This window comes from Gobio gobio (assembly GCF_949357685.1).
Source record: "Gobio gobio genome assembly, chromosome: 14".
NCBI lineage: Eukaryota > Metazoa > Chordata > Actinopteri > Cypriniformes > Gobionidae > Gobio > Gobio gobio.
The window spans coordinates 37,473,286-37,499,652 of record NC_137107.1 but is presented as its reverse complement, the minus strand read 5'-3'; the positions used below and the strand labels follow the sequence as shown (position 1 = coordinate 37,499,652).

Genomic DNA, 26,367 nt, shown 5'->3' with positions numbered 1-26,367 from the left:
TTAATGGAACTGAAGTATGTTAACAAACCCACCCTTTTCTATCAACTGCTGTCAAACCAGAACAAAGAAAGTGTTGTTCTCTGTGACCTGATTCGGTGATAAATCTATTTATCGATTGAGTTTTCAAATACAGGCCAAACTGAGGTGATGGCAGTTGAGATAATATACAACAAATAGTAAAAAATAAAAAAATTATGCAAAATGAATGCAAAAAAATGCTACAGTAAAAAAAAGGTAATTGTTTAACCTTACCATATACAGTAAACATACAGTAAAGATCAAAATTAGAATAGAGAACAACATACAATTTCCTAAATTCCAAGGTCACTGCTTAGTCCTATTTGAAGTTAACAGGAGCAGAAGGGCAGTTTTTTTTTTAGCATATTTCATAAGTTAAATATATTCTGAACTACACTATACTACACTTGGCAATAAAGCTCTTTCTGATTCTGATATAAAACTTAAACAAGTCAATTGAAAAATAACTGGTGTTAATCTGCCACCTGGTGCTAATTTCCTTAATTATCTGGCATTATTAAGTCTATTAAACGTTCAAATTTTCACTGACTTTGCAAGATGGCAAGCCGCTCTAAGGTGACTGAAACCCTACGACACCACGTTGTTCCAGATGAAGGCAAAAGAGATGACCCTTTTAGCTATTGCAAGAGAAGTTGGTCGTTCCAAATCTGTAATTTCTAGAATATTGAAGGTTTACAAAGACAATACTTCCTTCAAGTCCCCCAAAAAGGCCACGTAAGACCAATGCACGAGAGGACAGGACCATGCAGAGACTTTCAACTGGAGATTCGGTTCAACACTGCAGCTGGAATTTCTTGCCAGTTCAGAGCTGAACACGGTAAGGATCTGTCTCGGCCTTTAAGATAATTCGGACTGAAAGCCCACTCTGCAGTGACCAAACCTCTCATTTTGTGTGGGCAGAGGAGGTCCAAAGTTCACTAGTGATGAAAGGAAGTTTAATTTACTTGGGTCTGATGGGAAACACTATGTTCGGCGTCAAACTGGGGAAAGATTTAACCCAAAGTGCGTAAAGAAGTCAGTGAAAGGTGGAAGAGGAAGCGGCATGGCTTGGATGATGTTTTCTGCAGCTGGAGTTGGGCCTAATATACAGCTACATGGCAGGCTTAATGCAAACGTTTATCAGAGCCTCTTTCGGCAAAATGCGGTTCTTTCCCTGCAAACATCTCACAATCAGCCCGCAATTCATGCAAGACAATGCCCCATCACACTGCAAAACGGGTAAAGCTGAGAACATTGAAATAATTAAATGGCTATAGACCAGAGTCCTGATCTAAACCCAATTGAAAATCTATGGAAAATCCTTGGCGACAAAGTTATGGCAAAGAATTTTTTTTTTTGCTATTGCCATATTCGACCGAACTAACTTTCCAGCCATGTCTGTGAAAAAGGGATGCGCGCTCAATCCTCTCGCTTATCAGCTTGCACACAACAGCTATAACGTGAATATTTATTTTGTTTAACATTCTATTTATTCGATACATTTACTTCATAGACATCCTTCTCTGATATGAGTAGTACGAGTACACAAGCGCAGTATCGGGCACATTAAAGCTACACTGTGTGATATTTTCCCCCATCTAGTGGTGAACATGTATATGACCATCCAGTGAATTTTAGTTTCTGTTCCTCTCAATTCCGATTTCGTTTTAACTCCTACGGTGGCCGATTTAGTCCAAGATTAATATGGCTTCCTGTTCGACCTCGTCCACATTCGACACGGTGCCTGTGGGATATTCTGTGCGCAGTGGGATGGTTGGAACTCAACTGGCCTAATTATTCGGCTAGAAAGAACTGCAGCTAATCCAGAGTGAACTTTGATGATAGTAATGTTTATTCAGTCATCCAATTGCAAGACATAAACAGGTTTGCATGGATATATGTACATAAATGTGGTTTCTGTGAGAGAACAAATTAGGATGGTAAATATACATGATAATGACATGACAGAATATACACAGTTAAGAACTGTATAACTATACTTATAAGTTACATTTGTATAATGTAACCGTAAACCAGAGCTTATTGTACCACATATAGGCGCTAAATGCAGCTGCATTAAAAGGAGCGGAGCTGCCGCTGCTAACAAGCGGTGTCGGATTACAAAAGTGTGTGCGCAGGTTTAGCTCTGTATAACAAGTGTTAATATGCCGATCAGACCTGATACATATTTCCATCAATATACATTACAAGCAAATATTTTCTATAAACGAATAAACATTGTTAATAACTGAATGATTATTCAAATAGGTGAGCATTACGCTATTGTATGACACAAAAATACTTCTGAGGTGACATCAACTGAATTACGCGATGACACACTCTGAAACACATCCACAATGACAATAACTATTATTACTTACGGAGTTATTATTATTAACGCACAGAAATACCACACAAGGAAAAACAGACTTTTGAGGAATAAACAAGCCAGGAAAACTCCGTATAATTCTGTTACTGGAGCTGCTGAGATGAAAACTCTCTGCGCATGCACCAGACAAGTCTGAACAAGTTGACGCAACGCGAAAGGCGAAGCTTGAATTTACGGATATGTCCCTCTTTGGCTAATGTACTTTCAAGATGGAGGGGCAACATGGCGACCACCGTTAGATCCCATTACCTTATGTATTTTCAATGGCATATTATAAACTTACGAGAATACTTTATTACTTGAAAGAAGTAAATATACATTAATGAGCACATATATTTTTGAAAGAACTAAGTGTTTTTAGCTAAGAATAGACTAAAAAAGTTACACAGTGTAGCTTTAAGTGCATTAAGTCATCTTATAATGTACAGTGAAAAATATTAAAAGGATGTAAAATAGCAAACTACCCCCTTTAGGGCTAAAAGACACTTTTGTTTCCGCCACAAAATAATAATAAATCTCATTTCTGAATTTTTTTACTCTCAATTCAGAATTTTTTTTCAGAATTGTGAGTTATAAACTCACAATTGTGAGAAATAAATTCATAATTATGACAAACTCGCAACTGCGGGCAAAAAAAGTCTGATTTAAAAAGTCGCAATTACCCTTTTACATCCATAGCAACCACAGCTAGCAGTTTCTTTAATGAAATTTTAACAGGAATTTTGTACTGTGCGAGCATACGTGCATACGTGAGCATACGTGCGAGCATACTGTTAACCCTTTAAGACCTAAGGGTATTTTTACAATTAATTTTCCGCCTGGTGTTATTTACTAAAAAAGCTTGTAAAACATCAACCCTGTTGTGCACAGACAATTGACACACCTCTTTTTTTTCAAGACAAGTTGCTCTGTCAGTATATTTGTGTTGCATTGATGTCACCTGAATGTAAAATAAGTTATGGGACCATAAAGACAAATGAAAACACAAAACGGAAATTGAATCACTCAAATATTTATTGAAAACACACACAAATAAATAAAAGCTAAGCATATTTCCTCTGGAAAACAGTTTGTTCAAGTCTTTAGAGTCCTGGAACTCAGGAATAAACATTATAACTTATACAGAACCAAAACTATTTACATTTTTTCCAAAAAAAGTCCAGGCGCTTTTGGCCTCTTTGGATTTTGGATATTTACTGGTGCCAAGCCTCAAAACAGTTCCTATCAGGAACTTCTCCTCAAACTTTTTCCTCAAACTTTCTCCACAAAACTACTAAAAACTGCAGCGCGTCTCTCTCTCTCCTCAACACTAGCCGTGCGTCTCTCTCTCTTCACAATAAAAGAGCTGTGGTTCATGCGTAATGACGCACACCAACGTGGATGACGGATCAGCCTGTCATTGGTCAAACCCTCATCCAAAATGGCAGCTAGCATCGCGCTAGCGGCAAAAATGACGGAAAATGTATAAATTATGGACATCAAGTGGATATATCTTGGATGTAAGCGTTTTGATTTATTGCTGAACAACTCCAAAAAGATGCACATGTTCCAGGCTGAATAGAAAACCTTCTGTAAAGGCTACAAAGACACCCCCGTGATGGCTAGCTCGTTAGCTTTCTGCTGGAAAAAACGGTAAGAAAATCGATAAAAGTTTCATGAAATAATATAGATATTTATCGGAGGTGCCGTGTGACGTCGTGGGCGATGCCGTCGGGCTCCAAGCATAACATTGATGCATTTCGAAAAGTAAGGAACTTAAAAACATTTAAAAACAGTCAGATCTGCTGATTGTTTTGCCATAATGTTATATTTAATTTAAGGTTCATTCCAACACTTTTTTTAAGGGGGAAAACTGTTTCCTTCACAAAACTTCCTTGTACAATTTTGTTATTCCAGTGGTGTTCCATGAAAACCTGTTTTACAACATCTAATAATAAATTGTCTCCGTAGATCACCCATTTTAACACGTCCACCCACATCTTTCAGTTTTTCTCTTTTGTTCAAGAATGTAACTTGGTTTACAAGATGACAAATCTGTTGAGTGAACAATAGTTTGTACATTGTTGGCCAACTGGCAATAGCTTGTATCTTTCTAAGTGCAGCATTACTGAAATCACTGTGGGAAATGGTATTTGGAATCAAAAGGAAAATTCAAAAGTGAATCTCTAAGGGTGTGAGATTCACTTCCGATACAACAGCAACAATCTTAAAATAAAGAGTTTTATATAAAAAATTACATTAAATAATTGTGATGGACAATATTTGAAAATAATGGACAGGCTTAATTGCAAAATGGATTGCTATGACCTGGTTTGATTGATTAACAACACTTATATTATAATACGCATAATACTTTTGTGATATACTGTGAAAGTAACACTCCCAATTCTTGATCACTCATTGTTGTTTGTATTGCACTCTTTGTTGTATCTCAAGTGGCATATATGTTCAGGAATGTAGGCAGTGCTGTGCTTAAACAAGTAAGTCATTGTTCTTTGTCTTGCCTAGTTTTGGGGAAGATTTTTTATGAATGCAGTTTAAAAAGTTACTGAATCAAATTCACAAAAATCGCTATAAATCAAATTGACTACCAACGAATAATGAATAAATTGATTAAATTGAACCCAAAGAGTTAATTCTGTTCAAAATTATGGGATGGATTAATGCTTCGTCGCCAATTCTTGACATTCGAAAACCAAGCCTTGCTAACTAATGCATGAATCTAATACATGATTAGTTTCATGCATGAATATATGAAGGGGGACAAGCAGAGTTATACAGGAACTACTGAACTACCGTCCATGATCATGAGGTAAAAAGTGACCAAACGTTTTGGTTACACTTTTTTTTTTTCATGGTCCACTTTAGGCGATCTACTAACTATAAAGCCCCTTTCAAACAGAGCGTTGATCCCAGAAAATTGCCATAAAATTTCTAGAGTGCATTCTGTGTAAACGCAAACACGTCCTGGGATTGCACCCGGGATGGGGACCTAGTGACATTGCTGGGATCAGTCGCAGAACACGCCCCTGTGTGAACAAAAGGCAGGATCAATGCTGTAAGTCTGGTGTGGTTTCTTGAAAGAGAAAATCGCAGATCATAAGAAAAGGCCTTGGACACACTAGACGATTTTCAAATCTTAACCAATTTTAAAACTGTGCGAGACCACAGACATAAGGGCAGTTTCAACCGATTTTTAGCATTAGAATCCCTCGAATGCACACACTAGAAGATTCGCCGAAGATTTCCACAGCGAGGTGGCATCTCACAGAGACTCGCAAGATCAAATGTAACTTGAGAAAAAAAAAACACATGGCATTCCTGGTGATTTTTGTTAAACAATGGAGGAAAAAAAATATGGGTGATCTTCTTTCTTAATACTTTAAAAAAAAAAAATTTGTGTGTTCAGTTTGTGGCTGCCAAGTTTCGGTTTAGGAGTGCAAATCGGGCTCAAAATCTGGCTTAAAATCTACAAGTGTGTGGCCGGCCTAAGACGCTGCGGGGACATTACATGTCACATATGCTTTATGTTCAGCAGAAACTCCGCCCTGCAGCCGTTTCTTACAAATTTTATTTACAATCACAAAACACTAATTCCTAAACCTACCTTTCAGTGTAAACCTTAACCAATGAAATTTGCTGCAGGGCGGAATTTCTGGTCAACTGGTTTGGGGGGGTGTAACGGTTTTGGGTTCTGTTTGCGTTCATGTCTTTGTATTTATGCTTCTTTTCCTGTTCAGGGTTTTGTCATGTGTTCCTGTTTGTCATGTGATCCTGCAATGTGCTCCATTGACATGTGATTCCCTTGTCCTCATGTGTTATGAGGCTTGTTCGTCTTCACCCAGCGATGCGCAGACCGATCGGCGGCTGACTTGAAGCAGACATTTTGTCTGACTTGAGACAGCGCCGACGCCACGTGACAGTGACGTATGTCATCAAAGTACCACCGCAAGAGCGATTCGAGAGCAGCCGGCTAATACAGCCGGTGCAGTTTCTCGAGAGCGGCTGCACAGACTCTGATGCTGACACAGCTGTTCCACGATTGGCCAGATTCTCCGCATGACAGTGATCACGTGTGTTTCGTGTTTATTCTAGAACCTTTAGTTCCACTAATGCAAACAAATCCGTTTTTTATAAGAGTAAAACCTCCTTTCATGTAGTCGCAATGTTATATTGTCATGTTTATCAAAATAAAACTGATAAAAAACGTAGACTCCACTTCATTGATAGTGTAGGCTTATATGTTCAACTTTATTCTACAAACACAAGCTGTATTAAGCAGTGCATAAAGTATTACATGACAATAATGTCCCTGACACATCCGTGTATTGCCAAATATTGTTTCACTTCAGCTGTGATAAAGTATGCAAACACACTCCTCCCCGCCTGCACGCGGCTACTCTCGCCGATCGGTTGCATCCAGCCGCAGCCGATGCCGAACACACCTATGTTCTCATAGGTTGTTTTAGTCATGTGGGTTTGGGTGTGATGATATCACGCATCACATCCTGATGCCACGAGTCTCATACCAAAATCAAACGATCCCTAGACACATTATCAGTGTATTTTCCAGAATCTCGAGCTGTGTCCCAATTCGGGGGCTGCATCCTTCAAAGGCCGCATTTGCGATTGCGTCACCGCAGCGCGACGAAGGCTGTCTCAATTCGAAGGGGCCTTCAAATGCAGCCTGCCGTCCGTGTTGCCAAGTCCCCGTTTTTTCAGCCGAATTAGGCTACTTTTAAGTTGTTGCCGCGGGTGAAAAATATTTCCGCGGGTTTGATTCTACCCCATAAGTACGATTTCGCCGCTCCAACACCCCTAAACGTACAACTGCAGTGGAGAATTCGGCCGCTCGATGGAGAAAATCGCATTGGGAGTTTTGGACTACTTTTGTTGCAGAGACCTGGCAACCCAACCCGTCCGTCTCCCCGGCCGCGAAGGATAGAACCAACCAGAACAAGTGGATTCTTCGCAGTGTATTCCTCTGCCCATCCCGCGGCTGAGGAACACTTATACATGTAAGTAGCCTATTGTGTTTTAATTTACTAAAATAACCAACGAAACGTTTTAAAAGCCGGTGGTCTTTATTTCTGTGTTACCACGGCACAGCTTTATTCGTTAGGTGATCTGATTTAATATTTCGTTTTGTTTTATGGATCAAGTTACTTTTAGCAGCTTTATTAAAATGAGGGCAGCAAATGAGTATTTATTTACCAGGCCGGAAAAATCGAGAATATAGAATTTGAGTATCTATAAAGATGATTTCTGGAGTATTTTGTATGTTTGTAGGCTACTGATGCTTCATATTTTTTAATTTTCTTAAGATTGCACCCCTGTCTTGCAGGTAAAAAAAAAAAACGTATTACAACTTAAAAAAATAAATAAAAAAATATTCAAGTTAATAGACACATCTTTACTGAAATGTATTGTGCTGTTGTGTTTGTTGTTGACAGACATGTTTATTTTCTCTGCCTTAGGATTGAAAGTGTCCTGGGACAGGTGAGGGAGTGGGGAACTTGGCCATGGTTTGTCTTCATGATTGAGGTGTTGGGACAACCCCACTCCATCCTTGAGGACACACCAGGGCCAAGTTCAGCAGTGGATGACCAAGATGAGGAGCAACTCCAGCCAAGAGGAGACGAGACAAGAGGATGAGCTGATGGAGATACTGAGGGAGGACAGGAAGTTTCAGCGAGAGACAGAGGAGAGCAGGGAGAGAATGGACTGATTGTTTTCTCTTCTTGAGAGATTGTTGAGAACTAAAATTTTGGTTTTGTAAATTAAAATGTGTAAATGAAATATTACTGTTCTACACATTATTTTTGTTATGCAAGTAATAATTTGTAAATAAAATAAATAATTCTGTACATTTATTTTTGTCATGTCAATTAATTTGTAAATAAAAAAATAAATTGTTCTATACATTTTTATTTACAGTACTTTTTACAACTATTTACATAAGTTACGTTTAAGATTAGAAAAACTAAATACATTTTAAAATTAACAGTACATAAAACAGATGGAAGAAAATGTTTTTATGTAGACTTTTGAGCTGGGCTTTATTGACCCTGGTGAAGCCTTTCTGGGTCAGCGGGACATCATCTGGGATCAGTGCATTTTCCACTGTCTACCAACAGGTTTGCAGTGCTGACTTATTCGACGGCTACCATGTCGCTAAGATGTTTTCAGAAAGAGGGAAGAATAAATTAAATTAACTCACATCCTCAAAGCACACAACAAAATATTTTAAGATGCATAACTGTTCTATGAGCTGAACTCTGCAGGACAGTGGTCCTCCAAGACCAACGGTGCCTATCCCTTTTCTATAAGACATATTTCTAGTGTATTTTATTTTTAGATTCTTTTTTAAACGATAACTAATATCAAAATGTAATATCCATGTGTTAAAAGTCAGTTTTTCATAAAACCACAATATTTGCCTCTGAGATGAAGTTGAATAAAAATCTGAGGTACTTCACAATTATACTCAAATACAGAGTAAATGTATTTCGTTACATTATATGTACTATTTAGCAACTGTTGACAGCTGCCATTGAAGAGAACTGAAATGAACATTTATACTGGACTTTAAAGTTATATTCAACTGCCTAAAAACAAAACAACTAAAGATGTTTACCTCGGCCCATTTATGTGCATAATAAAGAATATAAACTATATAAAATCGTATGTTGGTAACATATTAGTCAACATTTTATTTTTATCAGTAGATACATTAGATTACTGGAGTAAATTGAAACCCAATACTTGCATTTAAAAGTGTAATCTGGCAATTTCTCTTCAAAAATCTGACGTCGCGGCGCGCAAGGAATTCTGGGGTAGGCAAGGCTGCGAAGCATCCATCCGAGTATCCTTCATTTCATGGGAAAAGAAGGACGCATTTGCAGGCCGTATTTTGAAGGAGCCTTCGAAGGACCTACGAATTGGGACAGCCTTCGTCGCGCCGCGGTGACGTAATCCGCTATACCTTCCACTGTAAACGAGTCTCGGAGCGTCCTTTGAAGGCTGCGTCGGCCGCGCACTTCAAAGGACACGGCCTTCAAAGGATGCAGCCCTTGAATTGGGACACAGCTTCTGTGTGGAAGGGGCTTTAGTTACTTTGCAACTACATGTCAACTCTCATTAGAGTATTAGTTGACTGGTAGGTTATGGTTAGGTGTTAGGGTTTGGGTTAGAACAATAAGTTGACAGGTAGTTGCATGTTTACTTATAGTCAGTAGAAAGTGGACCATTGAAAATAAAAGTGTAAACAGATATTAAGCAGACAGTCAACTAATACTCTAATGAGAGTTATTTGAAATGTACAGTGGGGCAAAAGTATTTAGTCTAGTATTTAATACTTATTTTCCACATTCATTTGCAAGTAAATTCTTTAAAAATCAGACAATGTGATTTTCTGGATTTTTTTTCTCATTCTGTCTCTCATAGTTGAAGTGATGATGAAAATTACAGGCCTCTCTCATCTTTTTAAGTGGGAGAACTTGCACAATTGGTGGCTGACTAAATACTCTTTTGCCCCACTGTAGTTGCAAAGTTACTTAAAATTAGTAGAATGTCTAAAGTGGACCATCAAAAAAAGTGTTACCAACTTAAATGCACAACTAAAACTATTGGGGAAAACAGCAAAGAGAAGGGGGGAAAGAGAGATAAACCCCATAAAATTAAACTATGAGCTGGAACATTCTGTCAGGCTGAAGTCACCTTCAGGGACAATACTGCTCTTAAATCAGGAATTGCTGAAATTCTTTGAAGACAATATGTGAAAAAGAAATTGGGTGATTGTCAATGTCCACATACCTGTAGTTGAGTGACACCTGATTTTAGTAGCTACTGGGACACTTAAATTTACAACGTTCAGTAACATTCCATGTCAACCCTCACACTACTTTGACAAAGGGAAAATATCTTGAATTTAATCTGAGGCTTAACAACAGACATCCAACAAAAGGATTTTAACAGTGTATATGTCACACACGAAAAAAACAACTTTTGTAACAACTAGCATTGCATCAAGTAGGCATCACAAACATTTGCAAAGCAAAACTAGAACAAATCAATTCAAACACATGATTGAAGGGATAGTTCAGCCAAAAATAAATTTGGGTATTATTTACCTCATAATACCTCAAGTCTGTTATTTTTTCTGTGAAAAACAAGGACAAATTTAGAAGACGCTTTTTCATACAATGGCAGTTCAAAGTAACCGCGGCTATTCCAGTAATCGCAGCTCCAAACATCCTGAACTAGCTGCATGGATAAGACTGAAGAAGATTCTTAAAAATATCAAAAGTAACAGACAAAAGTCATGTAAGCTCGGAAAAAACCCCCAGAGTGAGTAAATAATGGCGTATCTTCAACTTTTTAATTTATTTTTAATTTGGTTTCCTCAGTTTAATTAGGTCAATGCACTTTTTTGAGTGCATGACAGAACTCGTTGACCCTACTTGTTTGCTGTGCTTTAAATCTCACGTCCTCCTCCATCAGTTCATCAGCCTTTAAGAATGATTAGAGAAAAATCCAGTTCGGTAGGTTTTTTTTTTATGCCAGTGATGATAACACTTGTCCTTCAAGTGCATCAGTTCCTCATACCCCAAAAGAAGTGGCCATGCACATGCAAATATGAAAGCAAACTCGTGCAAATATGCACGTTTACATTTATGCAATCCATAAAACAGATGATCAAAACCTTCCCTGTTCTACCTTTATTTCATTATCACTTTCTCAGGCCAAATTGTTAAAAACTAAAAACATCTCGCAAAAGAAACCACACCATATTTCACAGTTACTGTATAATAATAATGGTGTGTTGAGTTAAAACTTAAAAAAGCGGTTATGCAGAAAGAAGTCCCGTCTTTCTGGTCTTCACCTGCCCAGAAATAAATGCAGATTTCACAATAGAAAAGTCAGGCCTAACTGGTCTCAAAAACACGCCGTCAAAGCGTCGCTCAAGAAGACTATAAAACAACAAGACTGAATTCCTTGCAAAGTTCAAGGTCGCGTGCAATATTTTATTGCACGTGCAATACCTTTAAACTTTCACTGATTTTTATACAATCAATGAATGAGACTTCCTCTCATTTGTGTTTCTTTGGTCAAATACTGTGGCCCTTCCAGCAAAATAAACCAGATCAATGCATAGTGCTGGAAACAAGGACAAGATACATTTTTTGATTAATGTGCTAAACTTAAAAAAAAAAAAAACTATAAACTTTATATTTGAACATTCCAAATTGATTTTTGAACGAACTTACCAAAACATAACAATCAGAGGTGTCAAGTAACGAAGTACAAATACTTCGTTATCTTACTTAAGTAGAAATTTTGAGTATCTATACTTTACTGGAGTAATTATTTTTCAGCCTACTTTTTACTTCTACTCCTTACATTTTCAAGCAATTATCTGTACTTTCTACTCCTTACATTTTAAAAATAGCCTCGTTACTTCTATTCCATTTCGGCATGTTTTCATTCCGGCTTGTCATAAAAAAAAAAAAAACTATCCAGATAAATCGCGCCATCCGGACAGAGTGAATTTGATTGTGGTTGGATGAGAAGGATAAACATAAACCATTCCGACACCCTATTGGGTTGTACGCGATCAATCACGCCTGCACCTGCACAAATCACACACCATCTGGCCAGATAGGGCGGGTTCTCGCCGACGAGCACGCACTTTCAGCCAATCAGCAATCAGCAGGCAGACGTGCTCAGCCTCATTCATGACTTTAGCCGGGTTTTTAACGCGATGACTCGTAGCTGTATATTCCAGTGATCGCTATGCCAGTGGCATAAATACACAGTAAGTTGTATCTACAGTAAAGAGTGGGAGAGTGACTCAACTCTCAAACGTGAATTACACCTGTGACACGAAGACTCTTTAAATATAACCGTGACTCCTGTCCATCATCATATACACACTTAGAACATCTGCAACTAGCAACCCCGATAGCTGCTGAAAGAGGTTTAAATCAACGATTAATATGTTTTGACTGCTAAGTGCATGTGCCATGTACTTCACGAAAGACATACTGTAGTTTTGTCAAAGCAAAGTGCAACACAAAGGTAAGCGCATTGTTGTTATTTATTTGTTGACGGATTATTGTACAGTATAAATGAATTACGCATTTTGACATTGGTGTGCATTAACGTGTGAAATGCCTGTTAATTACATAGCTTTTTCCAATCTCTATATTGGGCACTTTTTGCACGTAAATTGGCTTCTTACTGTTGACATTGAAAATCTTGTGTTTTTCTAAGGGATTGCTGTTTTGACAGTTTCTACCTGACATATAGTCATATTTGAACCGTTTTACTGGGATTTTTTTTTTTTAATCATCAATGTTATGCTTTAAGGAGATAAAATGGTAACTTACTTATCAACATTGATTGGTATGTCAATAAAATAATATCAAATTATTTTGGCAGTTAAAGTTTTGGGTTTTTTTTCTTGGAGTGACTAGTTGCCTATAAGTATTGTAAGAGGTGCAAAATTCAATAATCAATATCAAAATATAAAAATCAATAACCAGGCATGTTATCAATAACCATTTTCTATTAAAAATATAAATGTACATTTGGTGAGGTTTTTGGGCTGGAAATTGTTGACCCAATCTGGCCACACTGATCACACATTCAAAAAATGGTTATTGATAACATGCCTCTGAATTTTGACTTTTTGCACCTTTACAATATTTATAGGCAACTAGTCATCAAATCTTCCACTCCATGAAACACGTTAATGCTCAGTAGCACACAATATGGTTCTTTAATGTATTTGCATTGTCCTAAAATGCGTTCATTTCAATGGGAATATATGCGGCTGAAACGCGTAGCCAAGTGCATCTAAAAATGTTCAACATTAACTTTTTAATATAACATTATAGTCATTATGGCCTTCAGAAAAATGTTTTTTGAGGAGGTGGGGTATGCACTGTGGCGTGGCCTAATCTTTTGTCCTTAAAGGGATACTTCACCCAAAAATGAAAATTCTGTCATCATTTACTCACCCTCAAGTTGTTCCAAACCTGTATGAGTTTTTGTTCTGAAGATATTTTGAAGAATGTTTGTAACCAAGCAGATATAGCAACCATTGACTGCCATAGTAGGGGGAAAATGCTATGGCAGTCAATGGTTGCATATAATCTGCTTGGTTACAAAAATTCTTCAATCTTCAGAACAAAGAAACTCATACAGGTTTGGAAAAATTTGAGTAAATTATGACAGAATTTTCATTTTTGGGTGAAGTATCCCTTTAATGGCATTTTTTCCCCTTACATTACTTTTACTTTTATACTTTAAGTAGTTTTGAAACCAGTTACTTTTACACTTTTACTTGAGTAAAAAGCTTGAGTTGATACTTCAACTTCTACAGAAGTCTTTTTAAACCCCAGTATCTATACTTCTACCTGAGTAATGAATGCGAATACTTTTGACACCTCTGATAACAATGCAAACACATAAGACAATATATAAAGCAGGGTTCCTCAAACTCGGTCCTGGAGGGTCGCTGTCCTACAGAGTTTAGCTCCAACCCTGATCAAACACACCTTCATGTGATTTTCTAGTGATCCTGAATACCTTAATTAGTTTGCTCAGGTGAGTTTGATCAGGGTTGGAGCTAAACTCTGCGGGACAGCGGCCCTCCAGGACCGAGTTTGAGGAACCCTGATATAAAGTGTTTACTCAAAGGACTAATGAAACAAAAGGGCATAATGTCTTTCACTCATTTTATTATGGTAAGGAATTTGTATTTAAAGCAACATGAAAGTTGCAGATCAGCAAACTGGTCTCATTTTGGGAAGGGAACAGAACAAGCCTGGGATCCCATCCATGTTTTACAGTTAGGCCTGTAAAGACTGGACCTACATCTTTAAGAGTAAGATTATCTGTGCTTGCAGCAAACAAACACTGTACATCAGAGACAGTGTTGTTTGCATAACATGTGACATAAGAGGAATTTTGTTCCTTGGCCCCTACAATAAGGAAATCTGCGAAGTGATTTTTTTTTTCAGGATTTCCTTATGGACATACCGGCGGTTGCACGGCAGAAAAAGAATGTTGTTTAAGTTTTTCCGCATCATTAAATATCAAAGAGCTTTCAATTAATCATACAACAAATAACAAAAAAATAAATAAATATAAATATATATTCTGAAACGAATGAATATATAATATATATATATATATTCATTCGTTTCAGAATAATAGCTAGAGCTAGACAGAGGGACAGACAGACCGATAGATTTGCTTTAATATCTTGTGCATTCTGGGAATCTCTGGTACTTACTCATGTCATAGAAATGCTGCCAGAAGGCTTCCATCCAGCTATGTGTGTCTTCAGATGCGTGCGTGAGAATTGTATATGTGGTCTTATCGCCACACTGGTTGGTTATGGTGATACTTTGAGTATGTAGAGTCGGATCTCTCTCTGTTGCACGCACACGAGTTTCCTAAAGCAAGTATACAAAATATCAAGAAATTCTGCATTTGATAATTAGTAGCATATGGGGTCAATGTAGTAAACAACTTTGTTTACTACATTGTAGTAACACTGGATTTAAAGATATTTTCTTTATGTTTCGCAGCCTCTTACTGGAAAAACTCACATAACACAAATATAGTCAAAGACAACTTGGACATAAACACCGCCCTCTGTTGACTAAAAGATACAACTACAATTGATGCATTGATCATTCTCACCTTATTAATGGGAATCGTGAACGCTGGCATCTCTGTATCGTCTTGCTGCTGGTAACACTTTAAATCAGATCCATTCAGGACACCGTAGACGTCTCTCCAGTCCTCATTATTGGTGTCGGACTTGGGTACAGAAATACAAGAAAGCTGAATGAATAGGAAATTGCAAAGTAATGCTGATTTATTTGTAATTACATTTTTTTTTTTTTTACAAACCCGAATTCTGATTTTTCCACACATGACATCTTGAGTCATACAGAGAGGCTGAGCCACGAGCCGACAGCACACATTACCATAGAGCGGCAACCAGAATGAAGAGTCTTCTGAAATACAGATGAAAACAAATAAAATGAGAACAGATTAAAAATAACAGATGGACGGACGGACGGACAGACAGATAGATAGATGGGTGCATGCATGTATGTATGTATGTATGTATGTATGGATGGATGGTTGGTTGGAGATATATTTTTATCCATTTCAACGATGAAACTAAATAAAGCGAGAACAGATCCCTTATTTTTATTGTATTCTCAGGCTGAATCCGAAATCACCCCCTAAACCCTCAATCACTATTCCCTACTGTACAATCACTTATACAGTTCCCTTGGAGGAGTGAATGAAAAGCGAATTTGGACAGCCTTTGGGTATACATCTATATATTGTTATTGCGGTGCAATGTGGGATACTCAATAACGTCCACTATGGTCTCGGACACAATGGCTGTCCCCTCAAATAATGGGTATAGGGGGCGATTTTGGATTCACCCTCAGACGTTTGGACCCCATTATATGTAAAACACATATTCAATGGGTTCTGTGAACATTAAAATCAAGGGTTTTCTTACCTGTGCCTGATATAGTCAGGTCATGGGTTCGGAAAGAGTTCTGTACGTGGCACAGGGTCAGAGATGTATGGGCCAGGAGGTGATATTTAGGGCCCCTGAGGACAAGAGGAGGTATTAAGGGTCTGGGAGCACAATTACAATGTCCAAAGAGTGTTTTGACAAACAAAAGATTCAGTTCTGATTAAACTAAATTCAGAAAACACTGACAATAATACAGTTTTTGAGTTGACGTACATAACAATCAGAAAAGATTAACTTAATTTGAAAAGAATCCAACAACACTGATGTATTTTTAATGAAACCTTATAGGGGGCATTTCGAGAAAACATGTCCAGGTCATATATTCAAAGAAAAAATAAAAGATAATATATTTTGCATATATTTTACAAAGAAATATTATTATATTTTTGTGCCATTAAGATTAAAAAAAAATATATATATATATATTTTCATGACAATTAAACACAGCTGTCCACCTAAATTCTTAAAGGCCCCAGATATTTAATTTTTTAATTTGCTTGTAATTTTAATTAGGGTCAATGAGGATTCTGTAAAGTAATAAAAAAGACAGTAAAATAAATATAAATATAATGATGTATAAATACAATTAAAATAATGAAATAATAAGAATAAAAAGAGATTAATTATTTTAAGTGGGGCTTTATTCTTTAATTTATCCATTAAAAACAGTGGGCGAAAAAAATCTTGAAATACAAAAGATGTTTTGTAATATGAAAAATGACCCAGACATGTTCTTGACAGGCTTAACGAGATTCACCCTAAAAATATTTTCTGCTTTCAACATCTCTCACCATCCATCTCTTTCTTTTTCTCCACTTTGCTTTTTTGGCCCTCGTCTCAGACAGACTAAATATTGTGAAAATAAAGAGTCAAGGTGTGTCTGTCTGTACTGTCAGTTATTACGGATGCATCTGTTTATGTTTATAAACTGTTTTTGGCAGATGCAGCCCGTGTGTGAGACTATTTAAACATTTAACATTTTCCCAGTGTCATATATCTGTATGTGCACAGATACGGTATATGATATATTTCTGTTGGTTATGACATGTATACTGCCCCCCTCACCGTACAGACAGAGCAGGCAGCAGAACCGGTGATTCTCCTCCGGGTGAACTCCCTCCAACTGAAATGGTTCTACTGATGTGGGAACTATGGGAAGCTGCTGTCTCCAAAGATGCCATGAACTTCTTACTGGAGGCACTTCCCAGCCGGCTCAGTCTCCGAGTGGAAAAGCCCGCACTGACTTCCTCCTCCACGCAGCAGCTGTAGAGCTCCACCCGCAGGTCAAAGCCTGGAGGCACGTCAGTGCTATGAACACAATATATGATGACTGTGAGAGGATATTTGACTTTAAAGATCTTTATTATTTTATTTTAAATATATATAAGATTATTTTTTAATACTTTTAATTTTTTTTTTAATTTTGGCCAGAAACAACTGAATTTAAAGACTACACTAATCAAGAATCACTAATAAATATAACATGATATAGACAATTCAAAGGACATTTTTGACAAAATCAGTGCAAAAAAAAAATCAACAAGTGATCCATTAATTTGAGAAATAATAGGAAGTAAAAGGAAAAGTATCTCACAATATCACTGGTTCATTGAAACAGATGTCTGTGAGCGTCCGGTCCACTATTACGAGATCCGTCTCGTGAATCTCTGTGCCCACCTGCAGCAGGCAGAACACGGCACACTGGTGCAGCTCTGAATAGAGAAAAGAGGGACGGAAAGAGAGAAAATGAGTGAAAAATTAACAACAAAAATGACTTTGTGGACTTTTATATTTGTTAAACTCACCTCCTTTGTTTTTGAAATACTCTGAGTCTTTCCACATGAGAGGAATACGAATATCTGAGGATAAGCAAAGTTAAATGAAAAAAGAAACTATGACAAATCAAAGTAAATAAATATAAATATATATAGTTGTTCCGTTTTTCTCTGTGTGTAACCCCACCTGAAATGGCTACTTTTCCAGTACAAGGCAATCGCTCAGACCCACCTTCAGATGACCTGCAACATTCAATCAACAGATCAACGGCTCTGTTCCAGACATAGTGCCCAGATATAGTGAGCTGCTTAAACAGGCAACATTTAAATGCACTCTGTCTGTCTGTCTGTCTGTCTCTCTATCCATCCATCCATCCATCCATCCATCCATGAATGTGTGTCTGTCTGTCTATCGTCTGTCTGTCTGTCTATGTATCTGTCTATCTATGTATGAATGAATGAATGTGTCTGTCTGTCTGTCTGTCTGTCTGTCTGTCTGTCTGTCTGTCTGTCTGTCTGTCTGTCTGTCTGTCTGTCTGTCTATCTATCTATCTATCTATCTATCTATCTATCTATCTATCTATGTATTTATGTATGTGTGTGTCTGTCTGTCTGTCTGTCTGTCTATCTATCTATCTATCTATCTATCTATCTATCTATCTATCTATCTATCTATCTATCTATCTATCTATCTATCTATCTATCTATCTATCTATCTATCTATCTATCTATCTATCTATCTATCTATATATCTATCTATCTATCATCTGTCTGTCTATCTATCTATCTATGAATGAATGTGTGTGTCTGTCTATCATCTGTCTGTCAGTCTATCTATTTATCTATCCATCCATCCATCCATGAATAGATATCCATCCAGATAGATAGATAGATAGATAGATAGATAGATAGATAGATAGATAGATAGATAGATAGATAGATAGATAGATAGATAGATAGATAGATAGATAGATAGATAGATAGATAGATAGATAGATAGATAGATAGACAAATGATAGACAGACACACACATTCATTCATACATAGATAGACAGATAGACAGACGATAGACAGACAGACAGACAGATGATAGACAGACACACACATTCATTCATACACAGACAGACAGACAGACAGACAGACAGACAGACAGACAGACAGACAGACAGACAGACAGACAGACAGACAGACAGACAGACAGACAGACAGACAGACAGACAGACAGACAGACAGACAGACAGACAGACAGACAGACAGACAGACAGACAGACAGACAGACAGATAGATAGATAGATAGATAGATAGATAGATTAGATAGATAGATAGATAGATAGATAGATAGATAGATAGATAGATAGATAGATAGATAGACACACACATTCATTCATACATACATAGATAGATAGATAGATAGATAGATAGATAGATAGATAGATAGATAGATAGATAGATAGATAGATAGATAGATAGATAGATAGATAGATAGATAGATAGATAGATAGATAGATAGATAGATAGATAGATAGATAGATAGATAGATAGATAGATAGATAGATAGATAGATAGATAGATAGATAGATAGATAGATAGATAGATAGATAGATAGATAGCAGACAGACAGACAGACAGATGATAGACAGACACACACATTCATTCATACACAGACAGGCAGACAGACAGACAGACAGACAGACAGACAGACAGATAGATAGATAGATAGATAGATAGATAGATAGATAGATAGATAGATAGATAGATAGATAGATAGATAGATAGATAGATAGATAGATAGATAGATAGATAGATAGATAGATAGATAGATAGATAGATAGATAGATAGATAGATAGATAGATATAGATAGATAGATAGATAGATAGATAGATAGATAGATAGACAGACACACACATTCATTCATACATACATAGATAGATAGATAGATAGACAGCAGACAGACAGACAGATGATAGACAGACACACACATTCATTCATACATAGACAGACAGACAGACAGACAGACAGACAGACAGACAGACAGACAGACAGACAGACAGACAGACAGATAGATAGATAGATAGATAGATAGATAGATAGATAGATAGATAGATAGATAGATAGATAGATAGATAGATAGATAGATAGATAGATAGATAGATAGATAGATAGACAGACACACACACACACATTCATACATACATATATAGACAGACAGACAGACAGACAGACAGACAGACAGACAGACAGACAGACAGACAGACAGACAGACAGACAGACAGACAGACAGACAGACAGACAGACAGACAGATAGATAGATAGATAGATAGATAGATAGATAGATAGATAGATAGATAGATAGATAGATAGATAGATAGATAGATAGATAGATAGATAGATAGATAGATAGATAGATAGATAGATAGATAGATAGAAAGACAGACAGACTGGCAGACAGATGATAGACAGACACACTCATTCATTCATTCAGTCTGTCTATCTATGTATGAATTGATGAATGTGTGTGTCTGTCTATCATCTGTCTGTCAGTCTGTCTGTCTATTCACTCCAACTCATTATATCAATACCCCAGCCCAGTGACCAGTGATTTACCTTCGTCCTGCTTTCTGCATAGCCTGGGCTTCCTTCATGCGCTGCAGCTGGGTCATGAGGGCCAGTATGCGGCTGTTGGATGCGAGGAGAGTCTTGGAGGCCTCCAGAGCCTGATCTCTCTGAGAACATGCAGCTAAAAGCTTACAGGTCCCTTCTCTGATCCTCACCTCCCTCTCGATCCGTCTCTGAACCTCACAGTCCTGCAGATTGATGGAGAAAGAGTAGTTATTACCTTAGACAGTACACCCAGAAACCATTCACTGACCGTGCAAATTAAAACAAACCAGAAGTTGGCTGATACCTTTCAGGGTTTCAATCATTTCAGTGCTTCAACTTAAACTTATTTCAGTTTATTGGCAAGTGTTGGAGCTATTTTTTTGTTTTGTAATTAAGTTAATAATTAAATTACTTTATTTTTGTTTTACTTTAACTCATTTGCATGATTATTTTATTGATGTAGATACAGAACGTTAATGTTATTATTTTCATTAATTTGAGCCATTTTTGTGGGGACTTTTATTTTGATAGTACTGAGCACCTGTTTGTGTGTATATATTGGTGATTACACTTAGGACGAGCAGGCACTGGGAAAGGTTGTTGGTTTTTTACCAGGGAAAGAAAGGCTGCAGACACCCTTTTTTTTGTATGCTTGCTCAAATGGAAATAAACCGCATGAACGATATGATTGCCTGGACATTGGATTTAGTGTGTCCTGCGTAAGATACGATCTTTAGGTGCCTCAGTGGCCGTTTGACTTAAGTTAAGGACAAATCGCCACAACAGCAAGGCAACATTTTACATTTTCGTCTATTTTAAGCTTTACAACTACTTTTTATATTTTATTTCGGCTTTACTTCAATTAACAGTTGAGTTTTTAATAGTTTTAGATAATGATACTTACCCTGATAGATATATATATATCTGAACTTAATATATGAAAATAGGCTAACTTCCGTCAACATAACCAACGTGAAAATCTGCTTGCTGGGGACTATTTTCAGGTGCTGCGTAAAATATCATTGCGCCTGCTGCACCCACGATACGGCAGCAAAGTTCTCTGCGGAACAAAAGTGGGCATTTCTAAATTTTGTGGGTGTTTCCAAACTGAAAATGATCCCCTTCACCCGACGCCAACCCCTAAACCCTACCCACACTGTGACGTGGGCAAATCAGGTAACACAGTGGAAAACGGCCCTCTGTTTATGGCCACGGCCACTGATCTGCTAACTCCTATTACTAGCCTGCAGAGACCTATACTTATGATTATTACGCAGTAATGAGAGTATAGTTCCTAGCCATATAGGCCTAGAAAATCTCAACTTTTCATTTTCCGTCGGTCTTATTACACAATGTAACTACAGAAGAGTCAAGTTTTAAATAGGAAAAATAGCGATATTCTTTGGTCATTTTTTGAGCAAAATGCTAACGGTCTACTCAGATTCAATGATCTATGCTAAAAGTGCTACCGCCAGACCCGGAGATCGGCTAAATGGATTCGAAAACTGTAAAATTCCACTGTTTAACTCTGGAGGAGTTGGAAAATCAGCCTATTTTAAAAAAAAGTGGAGTGTTCCTTTAAACTTTAAAAGTTAACAAAATAAGAAATGTTGCCTTGGCAACTAATTGAAATAAAAGAAGTTGAAGTACTAAAATTACTAAAACTGCAAAAAACATAAATTAAGAGCTCAATTAAATAGAAATATGTAAAAACAACAAAACCTATTAAAAATGACATTTATATAAAAAAATATATATCCAAAATGAAAATATAAAAACACACTGCTTAATAGTCCTAATTCTTTCTTTTTTTTCATTTGATATTCATCCTAATGTGCCAGAAAAACCACACAGCCTCATAACAACACAATCAAGAGCCAGCAAAAAAACAGAAAGTTGGACACAAAGAGCTAAACAGCGCTAAAACAAAACACTCTGTTTTCTATTTCTGTACTCATTCTGAGTTTATGGTCTGCATATAGTGAGCCAGTAAAATACCTCTTTAATCTGTTCACATCCTCTCAAATGTGACGTAACAAGCCACAGTTACGTAAGAGCTGAAAGGGAGTGATATAAGTGTGTGCTTTTATCACAAATAACTGCATATATGGATGTTAATATAAATAAGAAATCTGAGGGTTTATCCATCAGATAAAATGAATTACGCATAAAAAACAAACGAATGAAAGGAATTTACCAATGTAATTATCAATTTACACTGACTTCAAACCACAACTGAATATGTGTCAAAGGATCTAAAAAAAAAGAATAGATAATGTGGACAGTTTAAGGTTTTATATGGGCTGTAAACTAATAATGTTTGTGTTTCTTGTTGTGTGATGACTGAGAATGATTTCAGACAGCTGGAAACTTCATGCAGTCTGAGTATAGTGGATTTTTTATGTTTGAATATGAAATTACTGGACTATAAGATAATGTCAGTGTGATTTATGATGCATTATTTTAATGACACTCATTTGACAGAACATCAGCCAGTTCTTAAAGCTACACTGTGTAACTTTTTTAGTCTATTCTTAGCTAAAAACACTTAGTTCTTTCAAAAATATATGTGCTCATTAATGTATATTTACTTCTTTCAAGTAATAAAGTATTCTCGTAAGTTTATAATATGCCATTGAAAATACATGAGGTAATGGGATCTAACGGTGGTCGCCATGTTGCCCATCCATCTTGAAAGTACATTAGCCAAAGAGGGACATACCCGTAAATTCAAGCTTCGCCTTTCGCGTTTTAACCGGTTTTGATACTCGATGGCACTGTACAAAATTCTCTGCCTCGCGCACGTGCGCGTCAACTTGTTCAGACTTGTCTGGTGCATGTGCAGAGAGTTTTCATCTCAGCAGCGTCCAGTAACAGTTATACGGAGTTTTCCTGGCTTGTTTATTCCTCAAAAGTCTGTTTTTCCTTGTGTGGTATTTCTGTGCGTTAATAACTCCGTAAGTAATAATAGTTATTGTCATTGTAGATGTGTTTCAGAGTGTGTCATCGCGTAATTCAGTTGATGTAATGCTCACCTATTTGAATAATCATTCAGTTATTTTGTTATCAACAATGTTTATTCGTTTTTAGAAAAGATTTGCTTGTAATGTATGTTGATGGAAATATGTATTAGGTCTGATCGGCATATTAACAATTGTTATACAGAGCGCACTGACTGCAGTGCTAACGTTAAAGCGGCGCACACACTTTTGTAACCGGACACCGCTTGTTAGCAGCAGCAGCTCCGCTCCTTTTAATGCAGCTGCATTTAGCGCCTATATATGGTACAATAAGCTCTGGTTTACGGTTACATTATACAAATGTAACTTATAAGTATAGTTATACAGTTCTTAACTGTTTATGTATATTTACCATCCTTATTTGTTCTCTCACAGAAACCACATTTATGTACATATCCACGCAAACCTGTTTATGCCTTGCAATTAATTGGATGACTGAATAAACATTACTATCATCAAAGTTCACTCTGGATTAGCTGCAGTTCTTTCTAGCCGAATAATTAGGCCAGTTGAGTTCCAACCATCCCATTGCGAACAGAATATCCCACAGGCACCGTGTCGAATGTGGACGAGGTCGAACTGGAAGCCATGTTAATCTTGGACTAAATCGGCCACCGTAGGAGTTGACACGAAATCGGAATTGAGAGGAACAGAAACTAAAATTCACTGGATGGTCATATACCTTTTCACCACTAGATGGGGGAAAATATCACACAGTGTAGCTTTAACTCTGCAGTTAAAGGAATAGTTCATCATTTATAGATGAAAATTGTCATAATTTGATGCATTTAAGCAAGTGATGCATGCATTGAAAATATTACACATCTACTGCATGCTATTGGCTTCAAGTTCAAGTTGAAATGTCTTGCATAATTTACTAAATGACTGTTATGGTGCTTTTATTTGGACCTTCACATCACACTCCTCATTGATTTTCAATATAATACTGACAAAAGTGCTCAAAATATTATTTAGAAATGATCCTTTTGTGTTCGAAAGAAAGAAAGAAAGAAAGAAAGAAAGAAAGAAAGAAAGAAAGAAAGAAAGAAAGAAAGAAAGAAAGAAAGAAAGAAAGCCATACACGTTTAGAGTGACATGAGGGCGAGTAAATGAATAGCTCTTTAAGTGTTCAATTACACAAAAGCACTTACTGAAGATTGATCTTGGCATTTGGCACACTTCCAAAGAATAGGACGTGTGTATTCGCCCTTAAACGGTTTGTCCCTAACTAATAGTATGTTAAATCTTGCCGCCACTTGTTCAGTGCCTGGCCGTCTGTTGACAACCAAGTATTGTGACATGAAATTCCCTCAGGGTCATATCTATGTCTGAGAACGTTTTCAAACAGGCTTTTGTCTGTTTCCACATCAAGACAGCAAATTGGCTAATTTTATAACTCCAACATCCTGCTCAGGAAAACTGAAGTAATTAAACTGTCTGTGTAAGCATATTAGATGTAAAGTGTGGAATACAAAGCCAGAAGAGTTTTATTGCGCCGAGTGCTCAGTTATTGTATCATTTTTCTTTTTGCCAACAGTTAGTTTGGAGAAATAAAAACAGAGACGAGTGTTGCTATAAAATGAGTGTGGATTAGCATTGCTCAGATAAATTTGATCTCTGAGAAATGTTGCATATTGAAATGTTACTTTTCTGAAAATAGAGACACGTGTGAGATTACTGCCAAGGAGGGGAACTATTAAGTTCATGACTTGAACATACAAAGCTATAAAATAAAATATATAATTGTAATGCCATATAAATCAGTCAAGAAAAAAACGCTGATCTTACAAAAAAAAACAACAATATGCTTTGTAAATGGAAGTAGATTATAGCAAAATGCTTCAATGTCAGTGAATACATGATTTAAGGGATAACTCACCCCAAAAATAAAAATTTTCATTATTTACTCGCCCTCAAGTTGTTCCAAACCTGTATGAATCTCTTGCTTATGCTGAACACAAAAGAAGATATTTTGACAAAGGTCGGTAAACAAACGGTTGATGGACCCCATTGACTTCCATTGTATTTGTTTTGTATTCTTCAAAATATCTTCTCGTGTTCAACAAAACTTCATACAGGTTTGAAATACAGAATTAAAATGTTGGGGTGAACAGTCCCTTTGAAACAATATGACGTAATGCATCTGATTCCAAGGGGACTTCACGTAATACAATTATTACAAAATACGATAATAAATCCCAACTTGAGAGCACAATTCAACAGCAAAATCATGCATAGGCCTACTGGAAACAGATCCTACCAATGAAACTAAATTGAATTCCAATGTATATACAAACTATACCCAAGAACGAACTCCTGAGGCTCCAGGGAAATGAATGAGCAACATCTAAGCAATACAACTTTTTATCGGTAGTGTTGTAATGAATTTGTAGTCGATCTGCGCCTGCGCGGGTGGGGTTCCTCTGCGCTCGCTCACCTGTGCGGAATCCTCGAGCACGCTCAGGCGGAATCGGCCTCTCTTCACCTCCATCTCCATAGCGGATCCGCGGGCCACAGTGGCTCTGGAAGTTTGGTTTCTGCAGAACATTATTGCTCTATGTTGAAAATCCAACTCAATCAAACAACCGAAGTGAAACTGCTGTATTAAAATAAAGATAAATCCCGTCCCAAATGTATCTTAAAGGCGACATTCGTATATTTGGTCTAAAATCCTGCTGGACATCATGTTGAGACAACTATGGATAAGTGGGTGTGTTTTTCTTTAGTTCGTGGTATGGGTGGCGCTTAGTTTACTGAAACAGCGCCACCATTGTCGTGATTGGGAGGCTAAAAGGTATCCAATGGCCGCCAGGGGGCGTTTAACAGCTCCAAAAAATGAATTCTCCTTTAAGACGCATTCGAATTTCATGATATTTTAGTTAATTGGAAACATCTGCACGCTAAAACGAATAATCATTTGAATGTATTAATTCGGAGTATTAATAGCTGACATCTACAAATCGAAATCCCCACAAACAATC

General features: G+C 37.0%; 1 protein-coding gene across 1 annotated transcript in view; it reads right to left on the bottom strand.

The window, feature by feature from the left end:
* Positions 1–26,100, bottom strand: part of rtknb (rhotekin b) — a 43,175-nt gene extending 17,075 nt beyond the window's left edge. Inside the window, exons 1-10 of the mRNA XM_079834949.1 lie at positions 25,824–26,100; positions 20,370–20,569; positions 17,952–18,007; positions 17,795–17,848; positions 17,584–17,701; positions 17,055–17,297; positions 15,969–16,063; positions 15,338–15,444; positions 15,125–15,244; positions 14,712–14,874 (exon numbers count right to left, since the gene is read on the bottom strand). Coding sequence (XP_079691075.1) covers positions 14,712–14,874; positions 15,125–15,244; positions 15,338–15,444; positions 15,969–16,063; positions 17,055–17,297; positions 17,584–17,701; positions 17,795–17,848; positions 17,952–18,007; positions 20,370–20,569; positions 25,824–25,934 — 1,267 coding nt within the window. The 5' untranslated portion in view covers positions 25,935–26,100. The remainder of the gene's footprint in view (positions 1–14,711; positions 14,875–15,124; positions 15,245–15,337; positions 15,445–15,968; positions 16,064–17,054; positions 17,298–17,583; positions 17,702–17,794; positions 17,849–17,951; positions 18,008–20,369; positions 20,570–25,823) is intronic.
* Positions 26,101–26,367: the final 267 nt, after the last annotated feature.